A 24,378-nucleotide genomic window follows, 5' to 3' on the forward strand; every position below is an offset into this window, starting at 1 on the left:
GAGTACCATACTGTTTTGATTACTTTACCTTTATAATTGTTCTTGATATTAGGTAGCCTTAGCCCTCCAACTTAATTCTTCTTTTTTAGAGTTGTTTGGCTATTCTAGCTCCTTTGTATTTTTATAGAAATTTTAGAATCAGCTTGTTGATTTCTACAAAAAATTCTCCTGGGATTTTTATTAGGATTATGTTGAATGTATAGATTTATCTGGGGGAGAATTGAGATTCAAACAATAGTGAATCTTCTGACTCATAAACAAAATATATGTCTCCATTTATTTACTTAAAAAAGTCTTTAACTTTTTTCAGAAATATATTATAGTTTTCACTGTACAGGTCTTGCACATATTTGTCAGATTATGGGGTAAATACTTAGGGGTAAATATGTGTCAGATTTACCCCTAAGTATTTCATATTTTTGATGCTATTGTGAATGGTATTTTTTCAGTTTCAAGTTTTCATTGCTAGTATGTAGAAATACAGTCAATTTTTGTTTAGTCATCTTATAGCCTTGCTAAAACTCACTTATTAATGCTAGTAGTTGTTTAAAAACTGCATGAGGTTTTCTATATAGACAATCATACTGTCTGTGAATAAAGACAGTTTTATGTTTTCCCCTTTATCTTCATGAAATGGCCTTCTTTGCTCTGGCAAGTCTTTGCTCTGAAATCTACTTTGGCTGATTTAATATGGCCACTCCAGCTTTCAAATTTTAACTAGTGCTAACATGGCATATCTTTTTCTATCTTTTTAGTTTTAACCTATTTGTGATTTTATATTTAAAGTGCATTGGCAGCATTTAGTTGGGTCTTGTTTTTTTTCTCCACACTGACAATCTCTGTCTTTGATTGGGGTGTTTAGGCTATTTATATTTGATGTGATTATTAGTATGGCTATTTGTGTTCTCTTTGTCCCAGCTGTTCTTTATTCCCATTTCTCTCTTTTTATCATCCTACTTTTGGATTATTTTTTATTTCTCCATTTTACCTTTACTATCATAGCCTATCTTCAAGTGTTATTATACGAGTTCACTAATAGTAAAAGAACCTTACAACAGTATACTTCCATTTCTCCTGTCCAGGCCTTATAATACTGTAGTTGTAAATTTTTCTTTTACATATGTTTTAAACCCCACAAGAAATTATTTTTGTTTAAATAATCAGTTATCTCCTAAAGAGATTAAACAATAAGAAAACCTTATCTATTTAAGGTTAATGTAGTTACCACTTCATTCCTTTGTGTAAATTCATATTTCCATCTGCTATCATTTTCTTACTGCCTAAAGGATTTCCTTTAACATTTATAGTGTGGGTGTTACAGTATGGTGATGAATTCTTTCAGCTTATTTTGTCTGAAAATATCCTTGTTACTTTTGTTCTTGAAATATATTGTACATTTGATAGCATACTAGGTTGATAATTTTGTAACTTTTGGAGGGAAAAACTGATCTTAATAAATGTGCATTTTTCAGTGTATGCTGAGTCCGTTAACGCTTTTTGCTCTTTAAAGCTCAACAAATCTTTGATTTCTCAAAAAGCCAGGCTCCAACAATAGAAAAACTGGCTTTTTAATCTGTTTATGCTAAGGTCTTTAGATGTCTAATTTGAAACTAAAGCTAAATTATGACTTTTTTGTACTTGACTGCTTAATGGTGTAGGGAGAGTTATGGGTTCAAGGAAGCAAGAGGAAGAAAAGACCTCGGGTAATATCTCAAGATATTATTCTCTGTAGTTTTTCCATTCTGTGGCTTTCCATAGCACTTAGTACTTATCTTTATTAGCACTTCATATTACACTGTGAATTCTTTGTATCTTCAATACTTAATGGAGTGCTTGATACATGTTTGAATAGTTTATTTTCAGTAGCAACCAGACTATATAACTATGTAGCTGAGTCCTAGGCTAATTATTTTTATATAAAAAGATTGACCAACATCTTGTTAGGAAATTTTTGCAGCAAGATGGTAGTAAAATGAAGTAACAAGGTTAAACATTTTTTTTTTCCCTTCATAAGAGACTTTAAGAAGGACATTACTGTTTGAATATACTACTTTGACAGGATGCCCATTCCTATGTCCCTCCACAGTTTATAAGTATGTCATGTTCATGTTTGATAGTTTATTTTTTTTCCAAGGAGAGGAAAAATATGGTCTTTAATTCAGTGCCAGAAGTTATCCAAGGAAGGAAAAATTTTAAAAAGTGTTGCCCATATAGTTTATGCTTTCATAACTATCTTCTGCGTCTTCTTGGCAGGTAGATTTCTGAGGCCAAATTTGACTTCCACCTTCACAAATCTAGATTCTAGAAATGCAAGAAATGCCAGGTTATTCTGAAAGCAGATAACCAGAAAGCTCATATAATCAATATGTTTTCTCACTGTCGTCTTTTGTTAAAAGTGAATAAATAAGTTAACATGGATCTTTATTCCCTCCCTCCCTTCTTCCTTTTTTTGCCACATGTGAGTTAAGCAAATCATGAGTAGAGATTTAACACAGTGTACCACATCTTCTACAGTATCAGTGGTGTGGTGTGACTGAGATTATTGCAAAATCTGGTGCTTCCAGTACATTCATGTTCTCTCTCTCTCCCTCCTTCCCTCCCCCTCACTCTCTCCCTTTCTGCCTGCCTCCCTCCCCCAACTCCCTCTCTCCCTCTTCACCCCCTTCTCTCTCACTCTCACTGGCTGTCTTGAGCACTCTCTAGCCTTATTCACTTAACTTTCTATTCCTTAAGCAGGCTGTGTACCTTTATATGCCTATCTTATTTATTAGATCTTCTGAGCCTTGAGCAGTGTCAGCACATATTAGGCATTCAGTAAATATTTGTTGGATGGATGGGTAGATGAATATCTAAAGGGTTCCTTGCATTTTTACTAAGATTATGTCATAAACATTTTCCTAAATTATTAAAATTTTTGTATACATCATTTTAAATAGGAACATAGTACTTTGTCATCTGGATAGATCATAATTTATATAACCGTTCCCCAGTTATTTCACTTGTAGATTATCTAGTTTTTCACTGTTCTAAGAATGTGATAAACAGATAGCTTTGTGTGTAAGACTTTTCCTATGCTTGATTATTTCCATAGAATGGTTTTCAAGGCATTTTAAATGCTCTTAATAATTTTGTACATTGCTTTCCAAAAAGGTTGTACCAGTTTGAACTTTTACCCTTACTGTTTGAAGGTGGCTGTCATGCCATGGTCTCCCCAGCATTGATTAGTTCCATGTTTAAACATCCTGACCAATGTGATTGGTTAAAACAGTATCTTTCTATTTGATCAAGGTAAAGTTGAGTATTTTTCTCAAATATTTGTAAACTATGTATATTTACTCTTTGGGGAAGAGAACTAGCCTTATTTCCCCACCCACGTATACATAAGACCAGTCTGAATACTTTTTTTGGTCTTATGTATTCATAAATGTTTAAGCTTTTTGTATGGCAGATTTCAAGTAAAGCTGATTGCCCCAAAGTTTGGATATATTAGTAGATTATTCACTTTGACCTTAATATTCAAAATGTTGACAATTCAAAAAATCATTACAAGATGTAGAATTACCTATTTTAAAACAGTGTTTAAAATATATATTCTGTAAAAATATGTAGACATTGCTTAGAAAGGAGAAATGGCAGTTAAATTTCTTGAGAAGGTTGGTGTTATACAGAAAACTGTCATAGGTATTCGGGAATCAGATGTTGTGATTGGGGGTGTGGGTGGAAGAACAGACATTATAGGTAGACTGGTTTGCTCTGCCTCCAGGACAATGAAACCAGTCTATCCTACATTCTTAACTAAGCTATCCTTGAATAGCTGGTGTGGGAGAAAAACAAATGTAAATCAGGAGACTTGGCTTCTAATCTCAACTCTGGAATTAGCCTGCTTTGTGACCATTCACAAATTACTTAATCTTACAGTTTCTCATTGCTACCTTTGTATCTAAGCAAGGGCTCCTGTGCCCTTGGCTTGGAGCAGAAAGCAAACTCTGATAGTGGGTGTTTGCAGCAAAGTAAGGGTTTATTTGCAGGGCGCCAAGAAAGGGAGTGGGAGACAAGTCTCAGATCCACTCTATCTTGGTCTTTGAGTTAGGGATGTTTTAAAGGGGAAGAACAAGGAAACTGGAATTAATCATCGTCTCAAGACATTTCTGTGACATTTCTTTTTTTTTTTTTTCATTATTGAACACGTGTATTTTTTTTATTAATTAATTTTTATTGGAGTATAGTTGATTTACAATGTTGTATTAGTTTCTGCTGTACAGCAGAGTGAATCAGTTATACATATACATATATCCACTCTTTTTTAGATTCTTTTCCCATATAGGTCATTACAGAGTATTGAGTAGAGTGCTATACAGTAGGTTCTTATTAGTTATCTATTTTATATATAGTAGTAGTGTATATATGTGTGACATTTCTTAATCATGGTTTTGGGAGTCAAAATGTGTCTGGTTTATGATTCTCTGGCCAGGTGGTCCATGGCTCTGGGGGTTGTGAGCTCATCTTGCCTGGAAAAACAACTTGAGTTTGTATGATGGTATCTACAACAGCAATTTTAATACTGCAATTAAACAGTATTAAACTGTTGGATATTAAGTGGATATAACAGCAATTTTAATGATGTTATTAACAGCAGCAATCTTAGTCAACTGACTCTGATTAATTAGTGTTCAGTTAGCACAGGATTGAGGGGACAAGAAAGGGATTGAGGTCAGAGGAGACAAGTAAGGGAATAAAGTTTTGGATAGAGAGATTAATCATAAACTCGGTAAGGGAACTCAGTTTTAGGGGGGGCTTGGTTTCAACATTATTTAGTTCTCTCCAGCTCTAAAAATCTCTGATTTTATTATCCAGAGGACAAAATGCTATTTTTGTGAATCCAGTGCTATGTTTGGAATAGCTGTGAATAGGTCTAGAAAACATTCTTTCTAGGAACTTTTTGAGGAGAATAATAGGAAAATTTCCCATACCAGCTAAATATTTTAGGGAAAGTCAACTCCCAAGTCCTAGATTATATTCTTTTGATACATTAAAAATGGTAAAATTAAATTATTTTTATGCTGTTTTGCCTCAGCCACAGAACGGTATATTCAGTGTTTTCTCTTTCAACATTGCCAAAAAATGGCAGGTTGGATAAATTTAAAGAGCACAAGGAATTTCTGAAGCCTGAATATTGTCTAAATACAGAGATTACTTAGGGAGAAAAAATAGCTAGCTGCAAAAACCCTCCAGGCTTTTAAGAGAAGTTCTTACTTAGGCAAACGTCGTCTTGGCTGAATAAAATGGTTTAGTTAAAAGTCACAATTAAACGTTAGCCCTTGTCTACCTTTAGCTTTCTAAACCAACGGAATCTGACTGTTCTGCGTTCGATTTGTTAGGTCTGGCTCAGTGCGCTGAACTCTGCTGGCAGCTGAGAGGGGAAGCCGGAAAAAGGCAAGTTCCTGGTGCAAAGGTTGCTCTGCAGCATAATTTAGGCCTCGGAGGAGCAGTAGTTGTCACGCTGTACAAGATGGGTTTTCCTGAAGCTGCCAGGTAAGTGACATTATGGGTTTTGTCTGGCAATGAACCCTTCTGACTTTTCACAACTGATGACGTTGTACAAGTAAAAAAGTCCCAATTTTATTGTCTTAGTACTCAAAGAACAAATATTTTATTACCTTGCTTTAATAGCATGGTTTTAAAACTTTAAAACTGGCAATTAACTTTTAAACTTAACTAGCCTTAGTAAAGTTTTGTTTAAAAAGAAGGCAGCATAGTCAAAAGAGAGTGCTGAACTAGAAGCCAGAGCTGGCTGGGCACTTGTCTCAGCCCTGCCAACCTGAGTAATTTTAATTCAGGCAAGTCATTTTTTGGTTTCCTTTCCCACAATTTGCTTTCTCCCCCTAGCGTCCCGGGCTTCTGAGGTTATTGGGAGAAAGTCATCAAATATGCCGATTGTATCTCTGCAGATTTCTGTTTCTGAATCCAGCTAAGCCCTCACTGCTGCTAGAATCCTGTTTGTCTCCTGCTGATTTTCTTCCTGCCCTTGTCAAATGCCTGTGCTCCTCAGATCTCCAAGCACTTTCTTTTCCAAGCCTTTTCAGGATCCCTCAACTTCCTTGCTCTTCTCTCAGAGAAGTGCTCATCCTTTTTTCCCAGAGGAAAAAAGTCCCTTTTCCTTTCCAAGGCCCATCTTTCCTCTTTGCATGCTTTTGTTTCCAACCACTTCTGTAACTTTGTTCCAGATATTAAGTATACCTTCTTTCTTTTGAATCTTTCCATTTTTACCTTTCTGTTGACTCCTTTCGCTCTGTCAGCAAACATGTTCAGGTCTCCCATATTCTAAAACTCTCTTTTTCTCCTTACCTTAATTATTCTTTCATGATGAGCCTTTTATATTGAGCCACTTTTGTTTTTCTACTCTGAAATGTCTTAAGTTTAGTTTCTGATCTCACCACTGAGGTCAGGTAAGGCCACCAATGATCTGATTATGATATGTTCTTGATATTTTCTATCTTTATTCTCTTAACCCTGCTGTAGCTTTCAACACTAATTGGCTCCCTTTTCCCTCCTGAAGTTCTTGGTAATTATGTATTCATTTTTTCACACTTTTCGTTCCACAAAGGATATGTGAACACGTTTTTACAGAGTCCATTATATTCTCATGTTTTGTAAACTCTTGAATCTTTTCTCTCTGTCCTTTCTTCTTTCATGCCTGGAATATTAGTTCTGTGTGAAAATTCTGTCTTCCAATTAAGGCCAGTCTTAGGTACCATCTCCCTTGAATATCCACAGCACTTTGTAACTCTTGGGTCCCTATCCAATTTTTGTTTAGTTGTAGAGTATCTACCTTGTTTTGTATCGTGTTTGTTATGTGAAATCCTTGAGATCTAAGACTGATTCTCCTCACCCCTCTGAGGATCTCTCTTATAGTGAGTAAATGTTTATTGAATTGGATCAAATAAAAAGATGTTAAGATGTTGAATTTTAAGTTTCCTCCTAAATCTGATTCATTGGTTCTGTATCGTCCTCTCGAATTCCATCTAGTTCATATTTAGAGTTGAAAACCCTCAGTAAAAGCCAAACTATAAAGAGCTACCAGAGTCATCATATAGTATAGCTATCTCATTTGCTCGGAATAGAAGATTATGCATTTAGGGCAATAAATTCTATTTTAAACATGGAATTCTCATAGTTTTTTTTTTTTAACATCTTTATTGGAGTATAGTTGCTTTACAATGGTGTGTTAGTTTCTGCTGTACAGCAAAGTGAATCAGCTATATGTATACATATATCCCCATATCCCCTCCCTCTTGCGTCTCCCTCCCACCCTCCCTATCCCACCCCTCTGGGGGGACACAAAGCACCGAGCTGATCTCCCTGTGCTATGCAGCTGCTTCCCACTAGCTATCTATTTTACATTTGGTAGTGTATATATGTCAATGCTACTCTCTCACTTCATCCCACTTTATACTTCCCTCTCCCCATGTCCTCAAGTCCATTCTCTACATCTGCATCTTTATTCCTGTCCTGCCCCTAGGTTCTTCAGAACCATTTTTGTTGTCTTTTCTTTAGATTCCATATATATGTGTTAGCATATGTTATTTGTTTTTCTGTTTCTCACTTACTTCACTCTGTATGACAGTCTCTAGGTCCATCCACCTCACTGCAAATAACTCAATTTCGTTTCTTTTTATGGCTGAGTAATATTCCATTGTATATATGTACCACATCTTCTTTATCCATTCATCTGTTGATGGGCACTTAGGTTGCTTCCACGTCCTGGCTATTGTAAATAGTGCTGCAATGAACATTGTGGTACATGACTCTTTGTGAAGTATGGTTTTCTCAGGGTATATGCCCAGTAGTGGGATTGCTGGGTCATATGGTAGTTCTATCTTTAGTTTTTTAAAGGAACCTCCATACTGTTCTCCACAGTGGCTGTATCAGTTTACATTCCCACCAACAGTGCAAGAGCGTTCCCTTTTCTCCACACCCTCTCCAGCATTTATTGTTTGTAGATTTTTTGATGATGGCCATTCTGACCAGCATGAAGTGATATCTAATTGTAGTTTTGATTTGCATTTCTCTAATGATTAGTGATGTTGAGCATCCTTTCATGTGTTTGTTGGCAATCTGTATATCTTCTTTGGAGAAATGTCTATTTAGGTCTTCTGCCCATTTTTGGATTGGGTTGTTTGTTTTTTTGATATTGAGTTGCATGAACTGCTTGTATATTTTGGAGATTAATCCTTTGTCAGTTGCTTCGTTTGCAAATATTTTCTCCCATTCTGAGGGTTGTCTTTTTGTCCTGTTTATAGTTTCCTTTGCTGTGCAAAAGCTTTTAAGTTTCATTAGGTCCCATTTGTTTATTTTTGTTTTTCTTTCCATTTCTCTAGGAGCTGGGTCAAAAAGGCTCTTGCTGTGATTTATGTCATAGAGTGTTCTGCCTATGTTTTCCTCTAAGAGTTTGATAGTGTCTGGCCTTACATTTAGGTCTTTAATCCATTTTGCATTTATTTTTGTGTATGGTGTTAGGGAGTGTTCTAATTTCATTCTTTTACATGTAGCTGTCCAGTTTTCCCAGCACCACTTATTGAAGAGACTGACTTTTCTCCACTGTATATCCTTGCCTCCTTTGTCATAGATTAGTTGACCATAGGTGAATGGGTTTATCTCTGGGCTTTCTATCCTGTTCCATTGATCTGTATTTCTGTTTTTGTGCCAGTACAATATTGTCTTGATTACTGTAGCTTTGTAGTATAGTCTGAAGTCAGGGAATCTGCTTCCTCCAGCTCCGTTCTTTTCCCACAAGACTGCTTTGGCTATTCGGGGTCTTTAGTGTCTCCATACAAATTTTAAGATTTTTTGTTCTAGTTCTGTAAAAAATGCCATTGATAATTTGATAGGGATTGCATTGAATCTGTAGATTGCTTTGGGTAGTGTAGTCATTTTCACAATATTGATTCTTGTAATCCAAGAACATGGTATATCACTCCATCTATTTGTATCATCTTTAATTTCTTTCATCAGTGTCTTATAATTTTCTGCATACAGATCTTTTGTCTCCTTTGGTAGGTTTATTCCTAGATATTTTATTCTTTTTGTTGCAATGGTAAATGGGAGTGTTTTCTTAATTTCACTTTCAGATTTTTCATCATTACTGTACAGGAACGCAAGAGATTTCTGTGCATTAATTTTGTATCCTGCTACTTTACCAAATTCATTGATTAGCTCTAGTAGTTTTCTGGTAGCATCTTTAGGATTCTCTATGTGTAGTATCATGTCATCTGCAAACAGTGACAGTTTTACTTCTTCTTACCAATTAGGATTCCTTTTATTTCTTTTTCTTCTCTGATTGTTGTGGCTAAAACTTCCAAAACTATGTTGAGTAATAGTGGTGAGAGTGGGCAACCTTGTCTTGTTCCTGATCTTAGAGGTAATGGTTTCAGTTTTTCACCATTGAGAACAATGCTGGCTATGGGTTTGTCATATATGGCCTTTATTATGTTGAGGTAAATTCCCTCTGTGCCTACATTCTGGAGGGTTTTTATCATAAATGGGTGTTGAATTTTGTCAAAAGCTTTTTCTGCATCTATTGAGATGATCATATGGTTTTTATCCTTCACTGTGTTAATATGATGTATCACATTGATTGATTTGTGTATATTGAAGAATCTTTGCATTCCTGGGATAAACCCCACTTGATCATGGTGTGTGATCCCTTTAATGTGCAGTTGGATTCTGTTTGCTAGTATTTTGTTGTTGTTGTTCAGGATTGCATCTATGTTCATCAGTGATATTGGTCTGTAGTTTTCTTTTTTTTGTGACATCTTTGTCTGGTTTTGGTATCAGACTGATGGTGGCCTTGTAGAATGAGTTTGGGAGTGTTCTTCCCTCTGCTATATTTTGGAAGAGTTTGAGAAGGATAGGTGTTAGCTCTTTTCTAAATGTTTGGTAGAATTGGCCTGTGAAGCCGTCTGGTCCTGGACTTTTGTTTGTTGGAAGATTTTTAATCACAGTTTCAATTTTAGTGCTCATGATTGGTCTGTTTTTATTTTCTATTTCTTCCTTGTTCAGTCTCAGAAGTTGTGCTTTTCTAAGAATTTGTCCATTTCTTTCAGGTTGTCTATTTTATTGGCATATAGTTGCTTGTAGTAATCTCTTATGATCCTTTGTATTTCTGCAGTGTCAGTTGTTACTTCTCCTTCTTCATTTCTAATTTTATTGATTTGAGTCTTCTCCCTTTTTTTCTTGATGAGTCTGGCTAATGGTTTGTCAATTTTGTTTATCTTCTCAAAGAACCAGCTTTTAGTTTTATTGATCTTTGCTATCGTTTCCTTCATTTCTTTTTCATTTATTTCTGATCTGATCTTTATGATTTCTTTCCTTCTGCTAACTTTGGCGGTTTTTTGTTCCTCTTTCTCTGATTGCTTTAGGTGTAAGGTTAGGTTGTTTGTTTGAGATGTTTCTTGCTTCATGAGGTAGGATTGTATTGCTATAAAATTCCGTTTTAGAACTGCTTTTGCTGCATCCCGTAGGTTTTGAGTCATCGTGTTTTCGTTGTCATTTGTTTCTCGGTATTTTCTGATTTCTTCTTTGATTTCTTCAGTGATCTCTTCGTTATTTAGTAGTGTATTGTTTAGCCTCCATGTGTTTGTATTTGTTACAGATTTTTTTGTGTAATTGATATCTAGTCTCATAACGTTGTAGCTGGTAAAGATACTTGATAGGATTTCAATTTTCTTAAATTTACTGAGGCTTGATTTGTGACCCAAGATATGATCTATCCTGGAGAATGTTCCATGAGCACTTGAGAAGAAAATGTATTCTCTTGTTTTTGGATGGAATGTCCTATAAATAGCAATTAAATCTATCTGGTCTGTTGCATCATTTAAAGCTTGTGTTTCCTTATTTATTTTCATTTTAGATGATCTGTCCATTGGTGAAAGTGGGGTGTTAAAGTCCCCTACTATGATTGTGTTACTGTCGATTTCCCCTTTTATGGCTGTTAGCATTTGCCTTATATATTGAAGTGCTCCTATGTTGGGTGCATAAATATTTACAATTGTTAATATCTTCTTGGATTGATCTCTTGATCATTATGTAGTGTCCTTCTTTGTCTCTTGTAATACTCTTTATTTTAAAGTCTATTCTGTCTGATATGAGAATTGCTACACCAGCTTTCTTTTGATTTCCATTTGCATGGAATATCTTTTTCCACCCCCTCACTTTCAGTCTGTATGTGCCCCTAGGTCTGAAGTGGGTCTCTTGTAGACAGCATATATACAGGTCTTGTTTTTGTATCCATTCAGCCAGTCTATGTCTTTTGGTTGGAGCATTTAATCCATTTACATTCAAGGTTATTATCTATATGTATGTTCCTATTACCATTTTCTTAATTGTTTTGGGTTTGTTATTGTAGGTCTTTTCCTTCTCTTGTGTTTCCTGCCTAGAGAAGTTCCTTTAGCATTTGTTGTAAAGCTGGTTTGGTGGTGCTGAATTCTCTTAGCTTTTGCTTGTCTGTAAAGTTTTTAATTTCTCCGTTGAATCTGAATGAGATCCTTGCTGGGTAGAGTAATCTTGGTTGTAGGTTTTTCCCTTTCATCACTTATTTAAATATGTCCTGCCACTCCCTTCTGGCTTGCAGAGTTTCTGCTGAAAGATCAGCTGTTAACCTTATGGGGATTCCCTTGTATGTTATTTGTTGGTTTTCCCTTGCTGCTTTTAATATTTTTCCTTTGTATTTAATTTTTGACAGTCTGATTAATATGTGTCTTGGCATGTTTCTTCTTGGATTTATCCTGTATGGTACACTCTGTGCTTCCTGCACTTGATTGACTATTTCCTTTCCCATATTATGGAAGTTTTCAACTGTAATCTCTTTAAATATTTTTTCAGTCCTTTTTTTTCTCTTCTTCTTCTGGGACCCCTATAATTCGAATGTTGGTGCATTTAATGTTGTCCCAGAGGTCTCTGAGACCGTCCTCAATTCTTCTCATTCTTTTTTCTTTATTCTACTCTGTGGTAGTTATTTCCACTATTTTATCTTCCAGGTCACTTATCTGTTCTTCTGCCTCAGTTATTCTGCTATTGATTTCTTCTAGAGAATTTTTAATTTCATTTATTGTGTTGTTCATCATTGTTTGTTTGCTCTTTAGTTCTTCTAGGTCCTTGTTAAACAGTTCTTGTATTTTCTCCATTCTATTTCCAAGATTTTGGATCATCTTTACTATCATTACTCTGAATTCTTTTTCAGGTAGGCTGCTTATTTCCTCCTCATTTGTTTGGTCTGGTGGGTTTTTACCTTGCTCCTTCATCTGCTGTGTGTTTCTCTGTCTTCTCATTTTGCTTAACTTACTGTGTTTGAGGTCTCCTGTTTGCAGGCTGCAGGTTTGTAGTTCTCATTGTTTTTGTTGTCTGCCCCCAGTGGCTAAGGTTGGTTCAGTGGGTTGTGTAGGCTTCCTGGTGGAGGGGACTGGTGTCTGTGTTCTGGTGGATGAAACTGGATCTTGTCTTTCTGGTGAGCGGGACCATGTCCGGTGGTGTGTTTTGGGGTGTCTGTGAACTTATTATGATTTTAGGCAGCCTGTGTGCTCATGGGTGGGGTTGTGTTCCTGTCTTGCTAGTTGTTTGCCATAGGGTGTGCAGCACTGTAGGTTGCTGGTTGTTGAGTGGAGCTGGGTCTTAGAGTCGAGATGGAATCTCTGTGAGAGCTTTCACCATTTGACATTACATGGGGCCAGGATGTCTCTGGTGGACCAATTTCCTGAACTTGGCTCTCCCACCTCAGAGGCTCAGGCCTGACACCTGGCCAGAGCACCAAGACCGTGTCAGCCACTCACCTCAGAAGAAAAGGGGGAAAAAAAAGGAAAGAAAGAAAGAAAAAAATAAATAAATAAAATAAAGTCTTTAAAAAAAAACTCTTAAAAGTAAAAAAGTTATTAAAAATAAGAAAGAAAAAAGCAAACAACCAAACCAAAAAACAAATCCACCAACGTTAACAAGTGCTAAAAACTATACAAAAACAAAAATAAAAACAAAAAGTGGACAAACAGAACCCTAGGACAAATGGTAAAACCAAAGCTATACAGACAAAATCACACAAAGAAGCATACACATATACACTCACAAGAAGGGAAAAAGGAAAAAATATATATATTAAAAAAAAAAAAGGAAGAGGGCAACCAAATCAATAAACAAATCTACCAATGATAATAAGCTCTAAATACTAAACTAAAATAAACATAAAACCAGAAACAAATTAGATGCAGAAAGCAAACCCCGAGTCTACAGTTGCTCCCCAAGTCTGCTGCCTCAATTTTGGGATGATTCGTTGTCTATTCAGGTATTCTACAGATACAGGGTACATCAAGTTGACTGTGGAGATTTAATCCGCTGCTCCTGAGGCTGCTGGGAGAGATTTCCCTTCCTCTTCTGTGTTCGCACCGCTCGTGGGGTTCAGCTTTGGATTTGGCCCCACCTTTGCGTGTAGGTCGCCTAAGGGCGCCTGTTCTTTGTTCAGACAGGACGGGGTTAAAGGAACAGCTGCTTCGGGGGCTCTGGCTCACTCAGGCCGGGGGGAGGGAGGGGTACAGAATGCAGGGCGAGCCTGTGGCGGTAGAGGCCAGCACGACGTTGCAACAGCCTGAGGTGCGCCGTGTGTCCTCCCAGGGAATTTGTCCCTGGATCACGGGACCCTGGCAGTGGCGGGCTGCGCAGGCTCCTGGGAGGGGAGGTGTGGATAGTGACCTGTGCTTGCACACAGGCTTCTTGGTGGCTGCAGCAGTAGTCTTAGCATTTCATGCCTGTCTCTGGTGTCCACGCCAATAGCCGTGGCTCGTGCCCATCTCTGGAGCTCGTTTAGGCGGTGCTCTGAATTCCCTCTCTTCGCGCACCCTGAAACAATGGTCTCTTGCCTCTTAGGCAGTTCCAGACTTTTTCCCGGACTCCCTCCCGGCTAGCTGTGGCGCACTAGCCCCCTTCAGGCTGTGTTCACACAGCCAACCCCAGTCCTCTCCCTGGGATCTGACCTCCGAAGCCCCAGCTTCAGCTCCCAGCCCCCGCCCGTCCCGGCGGGTGAGCAGACAAGCCTCTCAGGCTGGTGAGTGCTGGTCGGCAGCGATCCTTTGTGCGGCAATATCTCCGCTTTGCCCTCTGTACCCCTGGTGTTGCGCTTTCCTCCATGGTTCTGAAGCTTCCCCCCCTCCACCCCCCGTCTCCGCCAGTGAAGGGGCTTCCTAGTGTGTGGAAACTCTTCCTCCTTCACAGCTCCCTCCCACTGGTGCAGGTCCTGTCCCTATTCTTTTGTGTCTGTTTTTCCTTTTTTTTTTGGCCCTACCCAGGTACGTGGGGAGTTTCTTGCCTTTTGGGAAGTCTGAGGTCTTGTGCCAGCATTCAGTAGGTGTTCTGTAGGAGTTGTTCCACATGTAGATGTATTTTTGATGTATTTGTGGGGAGGAAGGTTATATCCACATCTTAGTCCTCCGCCATCTTGAAGGTCCCTCCTCATAGTTCTTTTATTTTCAGGAGACTAAATAATTGGGAGATAGAATTGTTCATGATAACTATAGTTGATATTTCTGGGAAGCCAGAAGAATGAAAAAATCCAGATGATATATTAATGACTGAAAGAAATTGGCTTCAACTATTGAAGATATTTTTGATAGTTTTAGTGATAGAACATATCCCACTTCAAAGGCCAAAGCTGGGAAAATAATTCTAACTCTGCTGGTGCAGGTATAGTTTTAAAATGAGGATTTGTTTTAAACTAAGTGATTTTAAGGTACTCGTTGCACATGATCTGATTTCCTTAGTTTCTCGTTTAGCTAACTTTGATGGAGCAGCTGCTACATGCTTAGGCCCCTAAGTATGGTCCTCTGAGTAGATGGGGAAGGCAGACATACCTTTTTCAAAATGCTATAGAAGCCCGGAGGAAAAAATTAGTATGAAGGACCTAAATTTGAACTGGGATGACTAGGATTGCCCAGCAAAAGGGTAGAGGAAGGGCATCCCAGGCCTGTACATAGGTACAGCGATTTGAAAATATAAGAGTGGTTGTCCTGTGTGGGTAGAGGGTAGATTATTTTGTTGTGCCTGGGTAGAGGGGCAGAGTCAGTAATACATAGGTGACAGGAAATGCAGCTGTAACAGTAGATTGGATCAAGGTTTTGAAATGCTTCCAATGTTATGCTCAGGAGTTTGAAATTTATCCTACAGAATATGAGTTTTAGCAAAAGATTATGTGATTATATTGCACTTTACTTTAGGTAGATCAGTCTGGTATTACTTTGAGTTGAGTGGTGGAGGGACCAGAGGCCAGGAATCCTTAGGAAGCAGTTGCAGTAGTGTGGATAAGAAATGTTTAGTGCTGCAACAGGGACCATGAAAATGAAGAGGAGAGGTCTTATTTAAGAACTGTGACCAATTGCATTTAATTTACAGTTAAACTTTCCTTTAGACCACTTTTGAATATAAGTATTGACTCTGTATTATAACATCCTATTCATTTTATGTAAGACACAGACTGAGGATAGATTTGCATTCTGTATTCTGTTAAGTGAAACCTGTTTTTAAAACCCAACTTTGTTTTGTTTTTTCTATTTTTAATTAAGGTATAAAAATTTACATACAGAGAAAGTCCCCCTGTTTAGTGCATAGTTGTATAAGTTTTGACAAACATATACGGTCAAGTAACTACCACCATAATCAAGATACAGGACAATTGCATCACCCACCAGAATTCCTCATTCGCCTTTGTAGTCAGCCCTTCCCCCTATCTTCCATTCCTTGGCAACCACTGATCTATTTTCTGCCCCTTTCCAGAATATCATGTGAATAGAATCAAAAAGCCTTTGAGTCTGGCTCCTTTCACTTAGCATAATGCATTTGAGATTCATTCATGTTATTGTGTGTATGAGTAATCTGTTCCTTTTTATTGCTTAGTGGTATTCATTTGTATGGATGTACCACAGTTTATCCATTCCCTGGTTGAGGTATATTTGGATTACTCCAGTTTTTCTTTTTTTAATGGAAAATTGTCTAAGTTAGCTTGAAAGTTTAACTCAACAGGTGAAAACCCTAAGTGATATAAGAAGTTAAAAGTTAGAAGTAAAAATTGTACCCATGTATGTGTGCTCATAAACAAGGACTAGAGGAAGCAATGTGGAAAAAATGAATATAGGAAACTTGTTGGTAGTAGTGAGATTGTAGGTGATTAGCCTTTTCATTTTCTTAATTTTCTATTTTAATTAGAAACCTTGATTTTGACATAATTTCAAACATACATGGAAAAATTACAGGAACAGTACAAGGAACTCCCATATACCTTGTACTCAGATTCACTGATTGTTTATATTTTGCCTCATTTGCTTCATCATTTTTCTACATGCATATATATATGCATATATACATATATATGCATGTTTTTTCTGAAATGTTTGAAAGTTGGAGACATTATGTTCTTTTACCCTTAAATATTTTAGTATGCATTTCTAAAGACTAGGCCATTCTATTACTCAACCACAGTATAGCTATCAAAATCAGGAAATTTAACACTGGTAAAACGCTATTACCTACAGGGGCCCCAGGTTCCAGTCTCTGGTCGGGGAACTAGACCCCACATGCATGCCACGGCTAAGAGTCTGTGTGCTATAACTAAGAAGTCCGCATGCCGCAACTAAGAAGTCCACATGCTGCAACTAAGAGCCTGCATGCGGCAACTAAAGATCCCACATGCCACAACTAAGCCCCGGTGCAGCCTAAATAAATAAATATTAAAAAATAAGTAAATTTTAAAAAATGCTATTACCTAATCCAAAGAACGTATTCACAGTTCGACAATTATCCCAATAATATCTCTTTAAAAGATATTATAAGCTTTAGTTTTTCTCCTTGTCCAGGATCCAATTTAGGATCCTGAGTTCATTTAGCTGTCATGTCTCTTTAGTTTCCTTTAATCTGAAACTATCCCTCAGCCTTTCTTATTTCTTGACTTTGACTTTTTTGGAGAGTATTAGTAGATTCTTTAAGAATGGAATGTCCCTCAATTTGCATTTGTCACATGTTTCCTCATAATTAGGTTCAGGTTACACATTTTTTGCAGGAATACCACTGAAGTGATGATGTGTCCTTCTTAATGCATCATGTCTGGAAGCACATGATGTGGATTATCCTATATTGGTGATGTTTAGCTTTGATTTCTTCACTAAGGTGGTGTCTACCATGTTTTCCTCTGAAAAAGTTACTGTTTTTTCCTTTGTAGATAATAGGTAACTTGTGGTGAGATGTTTTGAGATTATGTAAATATCCTGCTCCTCATCCAGCTTTTACCCATTACTCATTCATCTTAGCATCCACTGATGATATTGTCCTAACTTCATCGTACCTTATATTTGTTAAGTGGCATTCTTCTGTAAGGGAGATTCTCTTCTCCCCCATTTAAAAATTTATTCATATCCATCTATATCGATAAATATATCAGTATGAACTCATGAATTCATATTTTATTCAGTGGGTTATAATTCATTAGTATCATTTATTTTGATACTCAAAATGTCCCTGCTTTAGCCAGCAGGAGCCCCTTCTAGCTGACTTGTACTGTCTTGTGATTCTATTGAATACTTCCTTGCTTTCTAGCTCAAGAAGGTATTCCAGGCTCATCCTGTATTTTCCCTGCCCCAGCCCTAGGATAAACCATTTCTTCAAAGAGCCCTGGTTCCTTTTAGTGGAGAATGGTATTTAGAAACCACAGTGTGGCTGCTGGCTGAGTGCTTGTTGTTATTACCTCCGGGACTTCTCAGGGGACACAGTGGACACACACACAACACCACACACACACACACACACACACACACAATTTTAGTTTCATTTATTTTTTAAAAATTTTATTTATTTATTTTTGGCTGCGTTGGGTCTTTGTTGCAGTGTACAGGCTTCTCATTGCAATGGCTTCTCTTGTTGCAGAGCACAGGCTCTAGGTGCGTGGGCTTCGGTAGTTGTGGCACGCGGGCTCAGTAGTTGTGGCTCGCGGACTCTAGAGTGCAGGCTCAGTAGTTGTGGCGCACGGGCTTAGTTGCTCCGTGGCATGTGGGATATTCCTGGACCAGGGATCAAACCCATGTCCCCTGCGTTGGCAGGTGGATTCCTAACCACTGTGCCACCAGGGAAGTCCCTTAGTTTCATTTAAAAAGAGATATTTAAGAACACATGCAAAAATTTTATCTGATTTTTATCTTTCTCCATACTAATGTAACCACCAATTAATTAGCAGTTAGAATGAAGAAATTATAAAACTACTGAAATGTCACCTGTATGTGACATCTTTTTAAATTTTTTTATAGGCTGGAATTATCAGAGAGGCAGTGTTGATCAGTGGAAAGAGCACCCCATCAACTTTTCCGTCACACTGCTTGCTTTGGACATGTCCACCTTTCCCTCAATTAGAAAAGAGTGAAAATATCTACTTCAGGGATTAGAAAACTAACAAAAAGTACCTGCCACTCATTGAGTTGCTCAATAAACTGTTGATTTCTGATCTATCTAGGCATTTTCCTTTTTTCTTTCCTATTTCTGTAGTTCACGTCACCGGTTAAATTGTTGAAAATGGTTTTATATATTAAATTATAAATGTCACCTAGAAGTTTGGAAAAGATGAACTTTAATTTTTAGCTCAGAGTGGGGGACATATCCAACCTGTTGAAGTCCACAGTTTGGCTTTCTGGGCTGAATTTCTGTCTGTGATGGGGCCATGTGCCTGTTCAGAGGTCACGGGGAGTCGCTGATTGCAAATGAACCCTATTCTTGAGTCCTGTGTGTGTTGCACAACCATTTCTAATTTGAACAGACTAATTACTGGTAAAACTGGTAAAATGTTAGATTTAGGGATGGAGATTTGATTAAAATGTAGGATCCTGTATTCTTCCTAAACACTACAAACAGCAGCAGCCACTTCAAAAATGATTTTTAACAGCTTTTTTGGGGATATAATTTACATGCCACAAATTCACCATTTTAAGTGTACATTCAGTGGTTTTTTAGTATATCACAGAGTTGTGCAGTCATCACCACAATCGATTTTAGAACATTTTCAACACCCCTAAAAGAAACCATGTACCCATTAGCAGTCATTCCCCAGTCCCACTTCTTGCAGGTTCTGACAACCACTAATCTACTTTCTGTCTCTAAGGATTTGCCTATTCTGGACATTTCATATAAATGAAATAATACAATATGTGGCCTTTTGTGACTGCTGCTTTCATTTAGCATAATGTTTTCAAGGTTCATCCATGTTATAAAAATGAATGTAGTACTTCATTCCTTTTTATGGCTGAATAAAATTCCATTATAAGGGTTCTGATTTCTTCACATCCTCATTAACACTTGTTATTGTCTTTTTTTTTAATTTTAGCTATCCTAGTGGGTGTGAAGTGGCATCTCATTGTGGTTTTGATTTGCATTCCCCTGATGGGTAATGATGTTGAGCATCTTTTCATGTGCTTATTGGCCATTTGTATATCCTAGGAGAAATACCTATTCAGATATTTTGGCCATTTTAAAATTGGGTTGTCTTTTTATTATTGAGTTGTAATAGTTCTTTAACAACCACTTTTTGAGGGCCTAGTATGAGCACCAAGACCATGCTAGGTGCTTCGTCTGCACTTCTTTGTTTAATCCTCATAAAAGCCCACATGGTAAGTTTTGTACCTTGTTTATAGATGAGGAGATTGATGATCAGAGTTAAAACAATATATCTAAAGAGAGTCTTAAGTGGTAGTGGTCAAGACTGTAACCTTCATTTATCTGAGTTCAAATTTCCTGTTTTGTTGGCTATTCTGTGCTTCTGATCTTTGACATTGTTGAAACAGTGCCTGTGTTCTAGGCCTTAGAATGAAAATTTCAGGAAGCACAGAGGGAATTCATACACTAAATAGTTAATCTTCAGAGTCCCTTCCAACATTTTATATACTAGATTTATTCCAGAAAACTTATGTATAAACCAAGGTAAAAAAAAATAAAAATAATCAGACTTTAGTTTCTGCTAAAAGAACTTTGAATATAAAGAAATCATGAGGTGCATCCTTTTGTAATATGAGTAAGTTATTTTCTGAGTTTACGTAAGTTATATTTAGCTTCCCTAGAGCAGGGCACATATCAAATAAATTGTAAGATATGAGGGATTTTCAGAAAATATTGATATAACTTTATATATTAATTATTTTTACCTAATCTGGATGAAAAGTTGGTTAATCATTAACTGAGTGAAATTTTCAACAGAAGCAAAGTAAATATCTGTGACCTGTCAGAACTTGTCTGAACGCTGCCCCATAAAGTATCAAGATACTTTGTACGTACGCTGAAAAGTGTCAGTTATTATTTTATCACATACAGTTAGGAAGTGGCAAGCTTGGAGAGGGCACAGTGATGCTTATGATTAAAGGCTGAAAAGTTGGACTATTAATGAAATGAAACTGGCTTGTGGAGGACTAGTTGTAGCCACTTGATTTTAGGTCACTCATTCAGACTTTTGACTGAGAAAATGGTGTACCATAGATAATTCTGCTCTAAATGGAACAGGAAAAAATTAGAATTTAGCTAAGAGAGAATTCATTGTAATTCAGTTCTATTTAGTCACTATTTACTGAATACCTATTGTGTGCCAGGAACTGGGGATATAAATAAAGATTATTTTTTTTAAAAGCTGTGGTATCTGCTCTTGAGAAGCTGACACTTAGTAGGGTTTCACAGAAAGAGAGTTTCCTGGCCTGGATCTTGAAGGGTAAAATGGAATTTGCTAAGACAGAGGTGTTCCAGACACAGGGAGCAACAAGGGCAAAGGCATGGAAGTATGAAGTAGCATGCCATGCTCTGAGAATTGCATGTATTTCAGCATGGTGGCAGCTTACTTCCATTCCTTGTTGTGATATTAATATGATTTCTCTAGTAGGTTCACTTTTCAACCTCTTAGACTTTCCATACCCTCCTTTCACCCTCATTTTCAGCTGATTACTTTGCCTTGTATGTTGTTGAAAAAACAGAAGCCGTTAGACCCAAACTCCCTCATCTTCCATCCCAAGACTTATAGACCTGTCTAGCATTTTACCCATCTGATCCTCTTCTTCCCTTGAGTCTCCTCCTCTTCCTTCATAGGTCACTAGATCTCATCCCCCTTCACCTTCTCAAGATTTCTCTCCTATCTCTTTTCCCCTGGTTCATTACCATCATCAGGCAAACATGCTCTAATATGTTAATCTTAAAACAAAAACAAACTTTCCTTAATACCACCCTCCCCTCCAGAGACCACTCCATTTCACTGTTCCCCTGAAAGTAATGTCTCAAAAGAGACACACTGTTTCTACTTCCTTCTCCTATTCACTCTTTAATTTACTGTAACCTTTACTGACTTCTGCCTTCCAGCACTTGCTTAATATTGCTTTTGTCCAGGTCACCTGAACTCTTCATGTTGCCAATTCAGTGGGTATTTGACCTTTGGCAGCATTTGACATAGTTTCCTCCCCTCCTCCCTCCCTCCCTCCCAGATTCTTTCTCCCCTCTTGGCTTCTATGACATTATGTTCTTCTAGTTTTCCTCTTGCATCACTGGCTACTGCTTCCTCTTCCCTCCCAGACGTCTAAATAATTAAGATCCACAGGGTATTGTCCTAGGCTTACTTCTTTCTCTAGAATTCCCTCAAGGTGAGCTTGTCTGTTCCTATTGATTTAAATACTTTAATTATGCTAATGATTATCCGACTTTATCTCCAGCCTAGACTGCTTCTGAGCTCCAGACTCTCATATCCAACTGCCTTCTTGTCTCACAAAGGTTGCATACTGACTGTGCCTGAGATGGGACTTTGATCCCCTTTACTCCCACTGCATTCTTCCTTTTGTCAATAAATGGCACTATCATCCCTTCAGTTATGCAGGCCAAACACCTAAATCATCCTTGCTCTTTCCCCTCCCCCTTGGATCTCTCTCGTGCCCAGCAGCAAGGCTTATGGATTCTATGTTTAAAATATGTTTTGAATCCACTTCCTTCCCTCCATCTCCACTGGCAGACTGCCTCCACTTCGTATCTGAACCACTCCAGCAGCCTCATAACCCTCTCCCCACCTAAATTCTTGCATCCCAACCCCAACAATTCATTGTCTGCACAGTTGTAAGAATAATCACAAATCAAACTATTTCACTTCCGTGTTTAATCATTTCAGTGGTTTCCCAAATTCCCTACTTTGGCCTGGATGGTCTGGTCCCTGCCCAGTTCTCCAATTTCATTTCGTGTCATTCTCCCTCCACTTACTGTACTCTAGTGACTGGTCCTCTTTTATTTCTCTCTCAGGATCTTTGCAAGTTTCCTCTTTGAATGTCTAGCTCCTTTTCTTCCTTTAATTGGGTCTTAGCTTAAATTCACATGCTCAGAGACATCATTCCTTGACTGTCTTAACCTAAAGTAGGTTCCTCTTTTTGTCGGCTTCCTAATGCTTGTAATTATTTTGTCTGTTTACATCTTTTTTTCCTGGAAAAATATAGACTCAGTGAGGACTGGGACTGGGTCTGACTTGTTCACCATTGTACTCCCAGTACCTCGAACAATGCTTGGCCTGTAGCAAGCAGTCATTAAATATTTATGAAATGATAGAAAGAAGGAAAGGGAAGGGAAGGGAAAGGAGAAATGGGTGGGGTGGGTGGGGAGAAAGAGAGAAGGAAGGAGAGGAGGTAGAGAAGGAAGGAAAGAAATGCTTTGCTTACTGAGCAGCTGCTACGCTCTTGACTCCTTCAAGTATATCCTTCCCATGTTTGTTGTTCCAGTCCTGGCCTCAGCCACCGCCAGGATGCTTGTGGTATGTCAGAGGAATTACTTAAAATCCTAAGGCGCCCTCATCTTCTTCAGACCTTTCAGTTTCTCTCAGCATCTAACGCTTGAGGCTCTGCAGCCTGTAATAGTCGTGGCTGTCATTTTTTACCATGGGCCAGGGTCTCTGCTAGGTACCTTCCACACGGGATTCCACTTAATTCTGCAAAGTCACTGGCACCCTCCACCTTCTTCCCTGCCTCCCCACCAGAGGTTGCACAGAGATGAAGAAGCTTGCTCAGAATCGCATAGCTAGTGAGTGGAGGAAGCCTTGGGATTCTAACCCAGGCTTTTGTAGCTATAGGGACTATGTTCTTTCTGCCACATCAGGCCATTTATCTATGGTTGTTCCCCAAGTATCAAGCAACCAATAGACGGATGTTGGTAAATTCATATCTTGTATCATAGCTAAAAAATAAATCTCGAGTCCAACCTCTGCTTACTCCCCACTTCATTACACCGTTTAATCACCATTGTCTCTTGCCTGGACTATTGCAGTAGCCTCTTAATTGGTCTCCCTGCCTCCTCACTTGCCCTCTTATAGTCCATTTTCCAGCTAGCAGCCAGATTTATTTTTTAAAACATGTAAATTGGATTGTGCTACTCTCCACCTTATACCCTGCAGTTCTCAAGGTACTTAAAATAAAACCCAAACTCTTAACTGTGACCTATAAAGCCCCTTGTTATCTTGCCCTGCATGTTTCTGTGACCTTAGGTCCTTCTCCTCTGCTCTACTCCAGCCATACTGGCCGTCTTATAGTTCCTTTAACTGCGAAGCTAGTTTCTACATCTAGTTCTTTATACTGGAAGTATAGAGCTGACTTCTCCACCTAAATCTTTACATGGCTGGCTCATTTACATAATTTAAGACCTAATTTAAATATCACCTCCTCAGAGAGGCCTATCTGACTAGGCTGTCTAAAATAGACCACCCAGGGACTTCCCTGGTGGTCCAGAGGTAAAGAATCCGCCTTACAGTGCAGGGGACACCAGTTCGATCCCTGGTCAGGGAACTAAGATCCCACATGCCTGCAGGGCGACTAAGCCTCCGCCACAACTACTGAGCTCGCGTGCCTCAACTAGAGAGCCCGCGTGCCGCAAACTGCAGAGCCCACGTGCTCTGGAACCCACACGCCATAACTACAGAGCCTGTGTGCCACAACTAGAGAGAGAACCCACACGCTGCAATGAAAGAGCCCGCATGCCTCAAAGAAGACCCTGCGTGCTGCAATGAAGACCTGACGCAGACAAAAATAAATTAAATAAATAAATAAATAATAAAATAAATCTTTAAAAAATAAAAAATGAAATAGACCAACACACATAAATATACTTTTCTTTATATCCCCTTTATCTGCCTTATTTTCTTCATAGTAACTATATTCTTTATTTTTTGCATGTCCATTGTCTCCCCCAGTGGCATAGAAGCTTCATGAGGGTAGGTTCGTTGGTTTAATATATTTTCAAGGACAAGGCCTACCACCTAGTGAGCACTCAATATTTGTTGTAAAATGGGAAGAAAAGCTTAATTGTTTTATTGGCTTAATAACA

The 24,378-nt window shown here is 38.1% G+C and overlaps 1 protein-coding gene across 1 annotated transcript in view; it reads left to right on the plus strand.

The window, feature by feature from the left end:
- SCP2 (sterol carrier protein 2) overlaps nucleotides 1-24,378 on the plus strand; it is a 149,219-nt gene that overhangs the window by 90,222 nt on the left and 34,619 nt on the right. Inside the window, exon 12 of the mRNA XM_059922632.1 lies at nucleotides 5,379-5,532. Within this exon, the coding sequence (XP_059778615.1) occupies nucleotides 5,379-5,532 (154 nt within the window). The remainder of the gene's footprint in view (nucleotides 1-5,378; nucleotides 5,533-24,378) is intronic.

This window comes from Balaenoptera ricei, chromosome 1, assembly GCF_028023285.1.
Source record: "Balaenoptera ricei isolate mBalRic1 chromosome 1, mBalRic1.hap2, whole genome shotgun sequence".
NCBI classification, from domain to species: domain Eukaryota; kingdom Metazoa; phylum Chordata; class Mammalia; order Artiodactyla; family Balaenopteridae; genus Balaenoptera; species Balaenoptera ricei.